Source organism: Neofelis nebulosa, chromosome 13 (genome assembly GCF_028018385.1).
Source record: "Neofelis nebulosa isolate mNeoNeb1 chromosome 13, mNeoNeb1.pri, whole genome shotgun sequence".
Classification (NCBI taxonomy): Eukaryota; Metazoa; Chordata; class Mammalia; order Carnivora; family Felidae; genus Neofelis; species Neofelis nebulosa.
In genome coordinates, this window is record NC_080794.1 from 14,631,531 (window position 1) to 14,645,154 (window position 13,624).

The 13,624-nt window shown below is 42.6% G+C and overlaps 1 protein-coding gene across 5 annotated transcripts in view; it reads left to right on the top strand.

Moving 5' to 3' along the window:
* The window catches only part of PRKG1 (protein kinase cGMP-dependent 1), a 1,269,228-nt gene that overhangs the window by 1,226,401 nt on the left and 29,203 nt on the right, over nt 1–13,624 (top strand). For all 5 annotated transcript variants that reach the window (XM_058698343.1, XM_058698342.1, XM_058698344.1 and 2 more), the window contains 2 exons: nt 11,812–11,951; nt 12,869–12,958. In XM_058698343.1, the coding sequence (XP_058554326.1) occupies nt 11,812–11,951; nt 12,869–12,958 (230 nt within the window). The remainder of the gene's footprint in view (nt 1–11,811; nt 11,952–12,868; nt 12,959–13,624) is intronic.

The following is a 13,624-nucleotide window of genomic DNA, read 5'->3' on the forward strand; positions in this document are numbered from 1 at the left end:
TAGTGATCAATTTAGAAACGTGTAGGCAAGTTTGAAAACTTGCAGCATTACTCGATACATATGTGTGAGATTAGGCACAGATATGAAATATTGGTTGGGGAGAGAAAATATTTGATAATTTGATGAGGGAAAGTAATTTTTTTTTCGCTCATCTCTCTACCCACCTCCCCTCTGGCAGCCAATTCGTTCTCTGTATTTAAGAGTCTGTGTTGCTATTGTTGTTTGCTTGTTTTCATTCTTAGATTTAAGTTTAATCATATGCGATTTGTCTTTCTCTGACTTATTTCATTTAGCATAATGCACCCTAGGTTCATTCATGGTGTAGTAAATAACAAGATCCCATTCTTTTCTATGGCTGAGTAATATTCCTGTGTGTGCGTGTGTGCGTGTATGTGCACGCACGAGCATCTATACACACACCACATCCTCTTTATCCATTCCTCTGTCGATGAACGCTTGGGCTGTTTCCATATCTCGACTCTTGTAAGTAATGCCACAATAAACATAGGGGTGCATGTATCTTTTTGAAGAAGTGTTTCTGTGCACTTTGGGTAAATATGCAGTAGTGGAACTCTTTATTGCATTATATATCTGTTTTTTATCTTTTGAGGGACCGCCATACTGTTTTCCACAGTGGCTGTACCAATTTGCATTCCCACCAACAGTGCATGAGGGTTCTTTTTTCCCTACATCCTCACCAACACCTGTTGTTTCCCATTTGTGATACCAGCCATTCTGACAGGTGGGAGGTGATACCTCACTGTGGTTTTGATTTGTTTTTCCCAGCTGATGAGTGATGTTGGGCATCTTTTCATGTGTCTGTTGGGCACCGTGTGTCTTCTTTTGAAAAACGTTTGAATTCTCTATTTTTTAATCCGACTGTTTGGTTTTTGGTGTTGAGTTGCAGAAGTTCTTTATGTACTTTGGATGTTAACCCTTCACTGGAGATGTCATTTGCAAATATCTTCCCCCATTCAGTAGGTCGCCTTTTTGTTTTGTTGATGGTTTCCTTCGCTGTGCAGAAGCTGTTTATTTTGGTGTAGTGCCAATAGTTTATTTTTGCTTTCGTTTCTCTTGCCTGAGGAACCTACCTAGAAAAATCTTGCTAAGGGTACCGTCCGTGAGATTACTGCCCATGTTTACTTTTAAGGGTTTTATGGTTTCTGCTCTCACATTTAGGCCTTTAATCCATTTATTTTTGTGTATGGTGTGAGAAAGTGGCCCACTTTCATTCTTTTGCATGTAGTTGCCCATTTTTCCCAACACCGTTTATTGAAAAAACTGTCTCTTCCCCATTGTATATTCTTGCCTTATTTGTGATAGATTAATCGGCCATATGAGCACAGGTTTGTTTCTAGACTCTGTTCCATTCCATTGATCTATGTGTCTGTTTTTGTGCGCCTGATGAGGGAAAATAATTTAAAGTTTCTCATATCAATTTTAGTAATCACTACAAGATGAAATAAGGTTTATTTTATGCAGGTTCTATACACAAGAGAAAATGGTATATTTTTGTTTATTTTTTTTAACATTTATTTATTTTTGAGAGACAGAGCATGAGCTGAGGAGAGGCAGAGAGAGAGGGAGACACAGAATCTGAAGCGGGCTCCAGGCTCTGAGCTGTCAGCACAGAGCCTGACGCGGGGCTCGAACTCACGAACTGTGAGATCATGACCTGAGCCGAAGTCGGATGCTTAACCGACTGAGCCACCCAAGCGCCCCTTGAGAAGATGGTATATTTGAATTGCACATTTCAGTAAACAGTATTGATTCAATATAGGTAGATTTTTTTTTAGTCCAAATGAATCAGTGTTAATTCCTTAATAAGAAAAATCGCAAGTATTCTTTGATTTCCAAGTGATTTCTATAAAATAGTCCAACCATTTGTTCATGTTGTAATTAAAAATAGGAGGTATGGGGGCGCCTGGGTGGCGCAGTCGGTTAAGCGTCCGACTTCAGCCAGGTCACGATCTCGCGGTCTGTGAGTTCAAGCCCCGCGTCGGGCTCTGGGCTGATGGCTCGGAGCCTGGAGCCTGTTTCCGATTCTGTGTCTCCCTCTCTCTCTGCTCCTCCCCCGTTCATGCTCTGTCTCTCTCTGTCCCAAAAATAAATAAAAAACGTTGAAAAAAAAAATTTAAAAAAAAAAAATAGGAGGTATGGTTTTCTTTTCCTGATCTTCCTCTAAACTGAAAGTTAAATGTCTGTTTTGAAAACTATCTCCTCTGTGAAAATAGTCTTAACTTGGCTTTTGACCAATTTGAATTTAATAATATAAATATATCCTGATATTTCTTGTCATTAGCTGTAGAACTGAATGTTGAGTCTGAAGGCAGAGTACAAACCAAATAGGACTATCGACATGTTTGATGAAGGGTTGAGGTGAACACGAGAAGGAGAATAAAGATGGGGAGAAGAGAGACCCTCTCTTGATCGTCACTTGTGCAAATGGCAGAGGAAAATGTATACATAATATAAGCTCCTTTTTGCCCTGCTCCTTTGGTATGGTAAAGAAAATGGTGTAATTGTCTCACTTAGAAATAAGTTTTACGTGTAAAATCACTTACCATAAAATTGTGTAATGATGTCATGTCTCTGTCCCTCCCATCTGAAAAGGTCTTCGACTCTGGCACCTGTGTGAACTCATAATCCATCCCTCGCATTCTCTGTGTCCCCTGGCTATGTGTCACACAGGCTGTGACAAGTCCCTTATGCCCTCCTCCCTTGTGCGTCCTTTGGAACAAACTTAAGATTCATTCTTAAGTTTGGACGCTAAGAAAGAGGACATGTATGATGCTATTGTGCAGAGAGAGAGGTGAAGGATAACTTTTTGAGCATCTAGAACGAAAAGTTTTAACCACAGGAATTTTTCTATCTGGATTACTTACAAAGCTATTTCCTCCTGGTTTAAAAAGAACTAAGAACTGAAAATAAGAGATCATTTTACGCTGGACCACGTAACATGGGTTGTGTGATTAAAAGTGTGCTGTTTTATTTGGAGAAAATATTAGCCATTCCTATTTTGTCACTATCCAGCTATTAAAGTTAGGATGGCCCTGCCCAGATTTCTTTAGGCCTTAGAGCCTGTCTTGATGCTCTTCTTGGGAAAGCCACCGCCATTTTTATCCAGTGCGTAGTCTTTGAAAATTAGTAACATGGGGTTGAGACAACAGAGAAAGAGAAACCACCTCTCAGCCGAAGATGTATGTCCCATAAACTCAAGGTCATGCTTCCAGGGTGAACCAGCATGTTTTCTGAAGCTTACCTTTGTCTTACTTGGGAACTTTCCCCTTTTCCTTTGTCCCAGGCTACTGGCCCATGTTTGTTGGGCTGCTTCCATAAGGTTAATTATAATTAACATCCTTTAAAAATGCATATCCAGGGGCACTTGGGTGGCTTGGTTGAGTGCTCTACTCTTGATCTTGGCTCAGGTCATGATCCCAGGGTCGTGGAATCGAGCCCCACGTGAGGCTCTGTGCTGAGCATGGAGCCTGCTTGGGATTCTCTCCCTCTACCCCTCTCCCCTGCTCTCTGTAAAATACAATGAAAAGTAAAATAAAATAAATGCGTATTCATTATGTCAAATTGCACATGCATAGAGTTTCCCAGGTGGAAAGAGCCCTCGTATTTAATAGAGTTAAGGCCTTTCCTGAGGCCCAGAAGTTACATAATTAATCATAAACATGAACCATACAGGGCTCAACCCTGGGGATCCTGCATGAGCTTACCTAAGCTCACTTCATCACCTCTGTTCCATGGCATTAGTGTAAGTAACTGAGGGCATTAAGGGAATCACCTTTTTCCTGTTGCACTTGGAAATGTAATTTGTACCCGTTATAGAGGAATTTTGCATAATAAGCCATGTAATACTGTCAGTTTCAGCCTTAATTTAAGAACTCATTTTAAAGGTTTTTTTATTACTTATTTTGAGAGACAGAGAGAGAGCATAAGCAGAGGAGGCACAGAGAGAGAGAGAGGGAGAAAGAGGAGAGAGAGAATCTGTGCACTGTCAGCCCAGAGCCAGATGCGGGGCTTGAATCTACAGACCATGAGATCATGACCTGGGCTGATATTAAGAGTCAGGCCCTTAACTGACTGAGCTACTCAGATGCCCCTATTTAAGAAATCATTTTAATTACAATGTAGTTCAGAAAGCCATTTTCTCCTCCAAATAATAAAGATCTAGCTATATCACAAAATGAACTATGGATTAAATAGACCACTGGATGAACAGATTCCAAGGACCAACTCTCCCTGAGGTACTAAGCGAGTTTTAAAGTTGTTCTAATCATAACTCAGCTCCCCAGTCAGAGCAGGGAATTGGGTCCAGCCAGAAAGAAGCCTCTTTTTAAGACCAGCGCCTGCCGCAGATAGGAAGGAAGCGTATGTTCTGATTGCTGGCAAGCGTGTCTTCGCAGCTCTTTAACATGCTGGGGTCCCTGCCTCCCTTCTTCGGGTCAGTGCCATTGGGACACCGCCTGGAGCTTGGCAGTTAAGAAATCGTCAAAACCTGGGTCAGAAGTTCCCATATTTAGGTCCACTCTTCCCGTGTACGGATGCATTCGAATGGCAACACGGTGCTCCACACGGAGGCAACGTTTTACTATCAATAAAGCTTTTGTCCCTTCTAATATTGGGTCTAGCACAGCATTGTTTGTAAAAATAAATAAGAGGAAGATTGTGAGTATTAGCATTTTCTTGTTCTTTTTCCCTTTCTAGGAATTTTGGAAGTAAAAGCTATGTGGTGCGAGGGCCAGGAATCTTTGGAAAGTAGCATCTCACCCCTTTATGTGTTTCCCTTGTGAGACGGAGATCGGTGATTGGGGTTAGGAACGGGCCTCCGCTGGGTCATATTTGGAGGAAATTTCTTTAGCCTGAAGGGACCTTAATGTTGGGAGCCCATAGGAATAAAGGCAGCTTAGTACACACTGAATGTGTGCTCTGTTCCAGACTGGGGAGGCTATGTGGGCTCTTTTGGTTCGTCCTCGCATGTAAACTCATGTGCCAGATACAGAGAGAGGGACAGAGTGTCAGAAATGTGCCCAAGACCACAAGCCAAAAAGCGGGGGTGATGGAAACAAAAGCAGTCACATTTCAGGGCTCACGTGTCGCCAGTGTACTAGCCTGTGCACCGGGGGTATGAGCCAGTCTGCAAAGGACGACTGAGCTGGGGCGCACACCCAGCCCCGCCAGGCTGGGAAGGATTCCCCGACAAGAGGGGGGCCGGGAAGCAAAGCATGGGTCCACGTGCCTCCGTCCACACTATAGATTTCCTATCTCTAGCTGCCCCCGCTACAAAAAGTCCTCACCGTCACCTCAAATTGACAGGAGTGGCCTTGGCGTAATTCATTTGGCCAACAGGAAAAATTAAGAGCTAACTACGTTGCACCTTCAAATTTGCCATGGAATAGTTTTGTGAAAACACTTTTATGATAAAGTCGGATAACTTAGGCCCAGTAAATGCAGATTCCTATCATGGACTCTGAGCGTTTATACTGAAGACAAGAATATGGCAAGTCCCTTGAGCAGGTTAGTGTGGTTCAGCCCAAACCTGAATGGATTGTTCTGCTTTGTACCACTTCTCAAGGTCTTTGCTTTCATGCAATTCTAGGAGAGTGGTTCCCATGGAACCAAAATCCTTTGAGAGAGCCAGACAGTAATACACAGCTAGTACAATTTAAAGGAGACTTTAAAATGTATTTTCCATGTTGAAAGTCATTGTGTTTTCCCATCATAAAAGGGATATAGGATTCAAAAATGTAAAAATTTCCCTAAGGGAAAACTATTATTAACCTATGGGGGAACACGTTTCCAATCGTCTCTTCCTAGATTTATTTTAGATGTATACATATTCATATAAAAACTATTTATAGGGTCATAAAATGTACAGTGGCTTGTATCCTGTATCAGACAAATAGATGATAGATAGATAAAGTTACACGTGTGTATGTAAGTCAACTTGGGTTATTTTTCCATAATAAGTATAAGTCTAAGTATTTTAATTCAAGCTAGTTAACATACAGTGTAATATTAGTTTCAGGTGTGCGATATAGTGAGTCAACCTTCCATATATCACCTGGTGCTCGTCACAAGTGCCCTCCTCAATCCTCATCACCTGTTGAACCCATCCCCCACCCGCCTCCCCCCTGGTGACCATCACTTTGTTCTCTATAGTTAAGAGTCTTTCTTGTTTTGTCCCTCTCTCATTTTCTTCCCTTTGCTAAATCACCATTTTAAGTCATAGTTTTTACAGCTGCATTGCATGGATGTACCATTTTTTCCCCAAGCTTCTCTGCATGGACATTTAGATTGTTTGGCTGTGTGTTTTTTTTTTTTAATATGAAATTTATTGTCAAATTGGTTTCCATACAACACCAGTGCTCAACCCAACAGGTGCCCTCCTCAATACCCATCACCCCCCACCCCTCCCTCCCACCCCCCATCAACCCTCAGTTTGTTCTCAGTTTTTAAGAGTCTCTTATGTTTTGGCTCCCTCCCTCTCTAACCTCTTTTTTTTTCCTTCCCCTCCCCCATGGTCTTCTGTTAAGTTTCTCAGGATCCACATAAGAGTGAAAACATATGGTATCTGTCTTTCTCTGTATGGCTTATTTCACTTAGCATCACACTCTCCAGTTCCATCCACGTTGCTCCAAAGGGCCATATTTCATTCTTTCTCATTGCCAAGTAGCATTCCACTGTATATATAAACCACAACTTCTTTACCCATTTGTCAGTTGATGGACATTTAGGCTCTTTCCGTAATTTGGCTATTGTTGAGAGTGCTGCTATAAACATTGGGGTGCCAGTGCCTCTATGCATAGCACTCCTGTACCTTTGGGTAAATTCCCAGCAGTGCTATTGCTGGGTCATAGGGTAGATCTATTTTTAATTTTTTGAGGAACCTGCACACTGTTTTCCAGAGTGGCTGCACCAGTTTGCATTCCCACCAATAGTGCAACAGGGTTCCCGTTTCTCCACATCCTCGCCAGCATCTATAGTCTCCTGATTTGTTCATTTTGGCCACTCTGACTGGCGTGAGGTGATATCTGAGTGTGGTTTTGATTTGTATTTCCCTGATGAGGAGCGGCGTTGAGCGTCTTTTCATGTGCCTGTTGGCCATCAGGATGTCTTCTTTAGAGAAGTGTCTATTCATGTCTTCTGCCCATTTCTTCACTGGATTATTTGTTTTTTGGGTGTGGAGTTTGGTGAGCTCTTTATAGATTTTGGATACTAGCCATGTCATCTGCAAATATCTTTTCCCATTCCGTTAGTTGTCTTTTAGTTTTGTTGATTGTTTCCTTTGCAGTGCAGAAGCTTTTTATCTTCCTGAGGTCCCAGTAGTTCATTTTTGCTTTTAATTCCCTTGCCTTCGGAGATGTGTCAAGTAAGAAATTGCTGCAGCTGAGGTCAGAGAGGTTTTTTCCCGCTTTCTCCTCTAGGGTTTTGATGGTTTCCTGTCTCACATTCAGGTCCTTTATCCATTTTGAGTTTATTTTTGTGAATGGTGTAAGAAAGTGGTCTAGTTTCATCCTTCTGCATGTTGCTGTCCAGTTCTCCCAGCACCATTTGTTAAAGAGACTGTGTTTGGCTGTTACAAACAATGTTGACTCAGACATATTGATTTATCAGGGGAAATTTTTTCAGGGAATTAACTCAGCACAAGAGACTGTGTTTGTTGAGTTACCTCCACCAATACTCCTCAAGCTCTCTGACTTCCTGGTTAAGAGCGGAGATCCCGGGAATCGTGTGTCATTCTAGTTTGAAATGGAAGTGGAAATTCTAAGGGCTCTACTCTAAGGAGCTGGCAAGGTCTTTAAAGAGTGCAAAGGAAGGTGGTTCTGGACCGTAAAACTGCCTCCACTCAAGCAGAGACCAAACAGAAAGCCTCAGTAGATTAACCATTTGGCTCGGTAAACTTCTTATAATTAATACTTATTAAACTGGCAACTAATAAGGCCAACATGTACCCCTCATTGGCCACCTGCTACCCAACAACTGTTACCACCATCTCCCTCCCCACCTACCCCCCCCACACACTTCGACCCTTGGCTTCTCCTTGTGGAATTGTATCAGTCAGGTACCCCAGATCCCTGAGAATATATTGAGATCCCCTAGAAAATGGACAGTGAGGCTCAGGCTGGTGTCCTAAACCACATGTCTAGTGTGAGCGAAACTTACAGGAAACTGAGTTTGAGTTAGCCATTTCCATTAAACTCTCATTCATAAAGCATCAGTCACTGTGCCGTCAATTTGTTTTATATTCAGCAGAAGGGAAGCAGCATATTCTGGAAATAGCCTGGGCCAAAAAGAGCATGGAGCCAGTTCTGCCACTTGACATCTCTATCCTGGTCTTGGTCAAGATATGAACCTCTCTGGTATTCCTCAGTTTGATGCTCTGAAGAATGGGGATGACAATGGTACCTCAAAGGGTTGCCTAGAAGATTGAGAAAAGTCACTTATTGCACTGTTCCTGGCACCTAATATGAGCACTTTAATAATATTAGCTATTATTATTGATGATGAAGTCTTTCTAAAAACAAAACAAAACAAAAATCTCTTCCTCTTCCAGTGAAGAGTTGATGTCAGGATTAAATAAAATAACATACACGGACTTGTATGTGCTCCATAAAGGTTAGTTTCCATTTCTCTTGGACATCCCCGAGAGCTTCATTTATTTCCCTGCATAGATTCATCCTAATAGACAGTTCAAAACTATCAAATAGAAAAGTGGGTAAATATTTCTGCCTAGTATACTGGCTACAGTGAAATAAATCAAACATCTGGGTGTGGGTGTAACAAAATCGGTAAACATGCTAGGAATCATGGAATTTGTTCATTGGAAGGGAACCAAAGAGTAGTATAGGCTTGGAAATGGAGCCCTAAGTAATGGCCATGGTCTCAAGATGCTAACGGACCCCACAAGCTTGTCGGCAGCCAACTGGACATTATCCTAGAGATGGTGTTATTAATCTAGCAGGCTCTACGGTTGGGAATGTCCTGTCTCGGTCATTCAAGGAAAAGGTTGGGGTAAGAAAACATCTTGTAAAAATACAACTGAAAACTTGACGCTGAATCACATAGCTGTTTGGCCGTGGATAGTGCCTGTGTAGTGTTAGCACATAAAAATCTTTTCTTCCCTTCCATGCATAATTAAGGGCACTTGGGGACAGAAGGAAAAGACAAAATGCTACGTGCTTGTCATTCTAGTGCCCGTTGTTAAGCTAAGAGGTGCACGTTGTGGCTTTGCCAGTGATCAATCGCCATGGCTTGTTGCATTCTTTCTTTGATTCATGCAGTCAACAAATATTTAATAAGCATTTACTCTGTGTCAGGGGCAGGGAATTTAAAAACATATCCCCCATCTCAGGTTGCTTACAGTCTGATGAGAGGACACAGGTACTCATCAAGTAATGAAGAAACTATTGAGTGCATTGGCTTGTGCTAAGAGCTATAGACAAGAATTACACAGGGAAGGGGGTGGTTACTCTTGGACATAGGCTGGTGTGAGGACACACTGATTAGGAAACATTTGAGCAAAGAGCTTCGGGAACTCAGAGGGTCCTCCCGGGAATAACTGTGGGAGAATATTAGGGCAGAACAGCACGTGCAGATAGCCTGGGGCACGCACTTGCTTAATGTGCTCAGGGCCAGTGTGACCCCAGCACAGTGAGTAAGGGGACAGTGGGGTCCAGACGGTGTAGGACCTTGTAGGCCTTTGTGACGGCTTTGCCTTCATGAGCGAAATGGGAAGCCACTGGAGTGTTTTGAGCAGAGGAGTGACGTGGTCTGGCTTTGTTTTGCAGACAACACCTGAGGTACCCTATCCGGCAGAGGCTGCTGGGTGGGGCCAGGGCACAGCAGAGAGGCCATCCGTGACTTCTCACTCGGTGGCCCTTTCTCGCTTAAGGCGACACTAACTCCGTACAGTAGCCCAATGGCATCTTCAGCAAGAACTGGGGCTCAGAGCTGTTAAGCAGTCAGCCCAATGAGGTCAGGATTCGGGTCCAGACCGGGGACCCTAAAGGCACAGTCCTCTCCTCCCACCCTGTGTGCAACTAAAAACGTATGTCACTGTCACTACAAAGAATAATGAGTAATGTTTACATCAGGGGCGTAAATGACACAAGAGTCTTGAGTCACTAACCTAAGGCCCCAAAGAGAAAATACGGTTTCATTTCTCCTCTGATTTTTAGTCCTCTGACACAGCTTATTTTTCATGCTGTCTAGATTTCTTTTCGAGGTGGGAGTTCACATTTTGTGTTTTATTATGAACTACAGCTGAATCCGTTTGAATTACACTCATCTGCCATCTTCCAGAGTTTCACAGAGGGGATAGACGGCCTTTGTCTGTTTAAGGCGTTTTCGAATATCCATTTTCCTCTCTAACCTGTCCTGCGGATTCACAAATTCTGGCAGCGGACTGGGGCCCATTTATGTGAAGTGTCCTTGGGCTCTCTTCTCAGGCCCTTGCCATGGCCATGCCCTCTCAGACTGGATCCAATCTGTACACGTGTGCATGAACAGGACACTTAAGAATTTCGCTTCCATGCAGATGAAGCGGGAGACAATTCAGGACCAGAGGGGACAGTGATACTTCAGCTGAAAAGCAGGAACAGCTTGTCCGTTATTTCCCCCAAGCCTTTCATTAGTTCCGGAGAATGCGGGCTTGAGGAGTCTGTCGCTCAACAGCCCTAGATGACTCTTCTCTATTGCTATTAAGTGATGAGTTCCATTCTCTCTCAACTTTCCTTCCAAGTCACCTTGTTGAAGTTTTTTTGTTTGTTTTTTTTTGGGTTTTTTTTTATGTAAAACAGTGACCACAGACCCGCAGCCAGTCTGAGGAGTAGCATTGGGAACAACGCAAGCCACCGGGAGCCGCGTGGGGCTGTGACAGAGGCATGGAAGGAGTGGGGCCATCCGAGCTCAGCCTAGGTCTCCTCAGTTAGTGTAACCAAGCAGTCAGGTTCGAGGTTGGACTGGATTAAAGCTATCCTGCATACGGGCAGAGAAGAAAAAAAAAGTTTTCAAAATGTCTTGCAAGACAAAATTGTATTTTTTCTTTACTTTTTTTTTTTTTTTTAACTGGAGGAAAGGGCAAAACTAGGAGGTAAAACGAGAAGAAATCACAGTATATTCATCCCCAGTCTCAGCAGAGAGAGGGGTGTGTCGCTGAATTTTATTTATTTGTTATTATTTTATTTACTTTTGGGAGAGCACAAGCAGGGGAGGGGAAGAGAGAGGAGGACAGAGGATCTGAAGCTGGCTCCGTGCGGACAGCGGCGAGTCCGATGTGGGGCTCGAACTCATGGGCCCTGAGATCATGACCTCAGCTGAGATCAGATGCTCAACCGACTGAGCCACCCAGGCGCCCCCATGCCCCTGAATATTATACCTGTAGAAAGGTTTGTTGGCTAGGGCCAGGGGGCAACGGTGGAATGTTCCGACATCTACCACACTCACCTGAAGGGAAATTGGAGAATTTAGTTTTTATACTTCTTGGGTTGGAAGAGAAATACTGTAAAAGTACACTCAGCCACATGACACGATATGAAATAAAATCACACGATGACCATCCAGGACACTTTCCCACTCCCAATCCAGTGGGCACAAAACTCGTCGAGAATCTCCCTAAAATTCACCTGGTCCCGTGGAAGGGGACTGGACGGTAGTTTGCGGCCTTGGGAGGCGCTGTGTGGCTCGGGCAGGGTTTGGGCTGTCACTCAAGTGCTCCGTGTGATTTGGGGATAAGAAGGCACCCTGTTACATTCATGCCCTGGGCTTTTTCTCACTGAACTCTCCCTGCCTGTCGTTAAGGTCCAGCTGAAAAGCGAGGAGTCCAAGACGTTTGCCATGAAGATTCTCAAGAAACGCCACATCGTGGACACCAGACAACAGGAGCACATTCGCTCGGAGAAGCAGATCATGCAGGGGGCTCATTCCGACTTCATAGTGAGGTAGAGACCCTGTCCTCGTGCTCCCCATAGAGACTCAACCACAAAACCCACTGTGGCCCATGCTTACGTTACACGCTTCGCTCTCGCAGCACACGTCGTTTTCAATCTGATTTTAAGAAAGTTTTTTTTGCTAGACTTAAAAAAAAAAAACCCTGAAGTTTGATTCTATCTTTTTTTTTTTTTTTTTTTTAAAGAGAATCCGATTCTGTGAAAACATAGTTCCCCCAAAGGAGATATCTGAGTTTCTCACATTCCATGTGTGTGCTCTCTGTGACTCCAGAAGCCGGCATCGGCCGTTGGAGTTCGAAAGGCAAAATATCAAGAATCAAACTCTGCTACCTATAATTATTTGAATAGTAGTTTGTAATTTCTTGAAGCTCTTAAAAAATGAAGTGACTGTCCCATCTCTGAATTTTCGGAGCATTAATAACAAGGATAATGGGGGAGTTTTCATATGCGGAAAAACCTGTTCTCGTTAATTTGTCAGTGGCCCTTATTAAAAACAGGGTGAGTGCAAGTGAACAGCATAGGAATTTACTACATATCTTTATTTGTAAACTGTATCTACTTTATATCCATGTATACGGTATGTTTATGACCACTAACAGGGCTCAAGTTTCCATGCTTAAAGCGCCCACCAAATTGGGATTAGAGGAACCCCAAGCGGCCATCTTGGTCCATAATCATGTGGATTAATCCATTTATTGCAAAGGACAGACTAGCCCCCTACACTGTGTACATCTCGGGACGCTGTTGCCTCCTTTGCCCTATTTGTACACAGATCTCTCTCATTCTTTTAATAATATTTCAAGCTTGGTAAGTCAAGTATGAGGCTGTAATCTGAGCACTGAAAGTGCTACATTCTTTTCAAAGACAGCCATGTTTATAACCTTTGTTTTCTTGTTTGCGATTCACAGACTGTACAGGACATTCAAGGACAGCAAATATTTGTATATGTTGATGGAAGTGTGCCTAGGTGGAGAGCTCTGGACCATTCTCAGGGATAGGTAGGAATTTTAAGAAATTTCTATCTTATCTCTAAAAATATTGAAGTCATATTTATGTGTTACATATGCTTCTATTTCAGAAAATAAGTGTGGGATATGACCCACTATACATATACGCTTTAGTAAATATGAAACCACATTTTAGATTTGTAACTAATGATACAGGCTTAGTCCAGTATGGAAATGGTACCTAGCAAGGTACATGAAACAGGCCTTTTTTTAAACTTGAATATTGGAATCAGTTTACTATATACTGAGAATTCAATTCATTGCTGTGACTTGAAGGGAATTAAAGTTACGTTCTACTTGCAATCTGGATTAATTACCAGTTTAATTGCTGTGCTCATTGTCCAGATGGGCAGTCTGCCTTTCCTGACATTGAGAAGTTGTTCTCGAGGAACTTTCTTCTCTGACTTTACACTGCTCCTTGGTTCCAAAATTAATAAGTTTCCAGCCATCTGTTTCAGGCTTTAGATAATGTTAGGAAAAAAGTAATCCACTTATAGGCAGTATTTCATTTAAACAATGTGATTTAGATTTACCTATTTTTTGCCCTTTTAGGGCAAGTAAAGTTGGCCAAGTTAGTGCTTGTTTCTTTTAATTATGCAGAATTAATTTTCCATCTCTTATTTATATAACTAGCAAACTAAAAATTTATTCATGTCC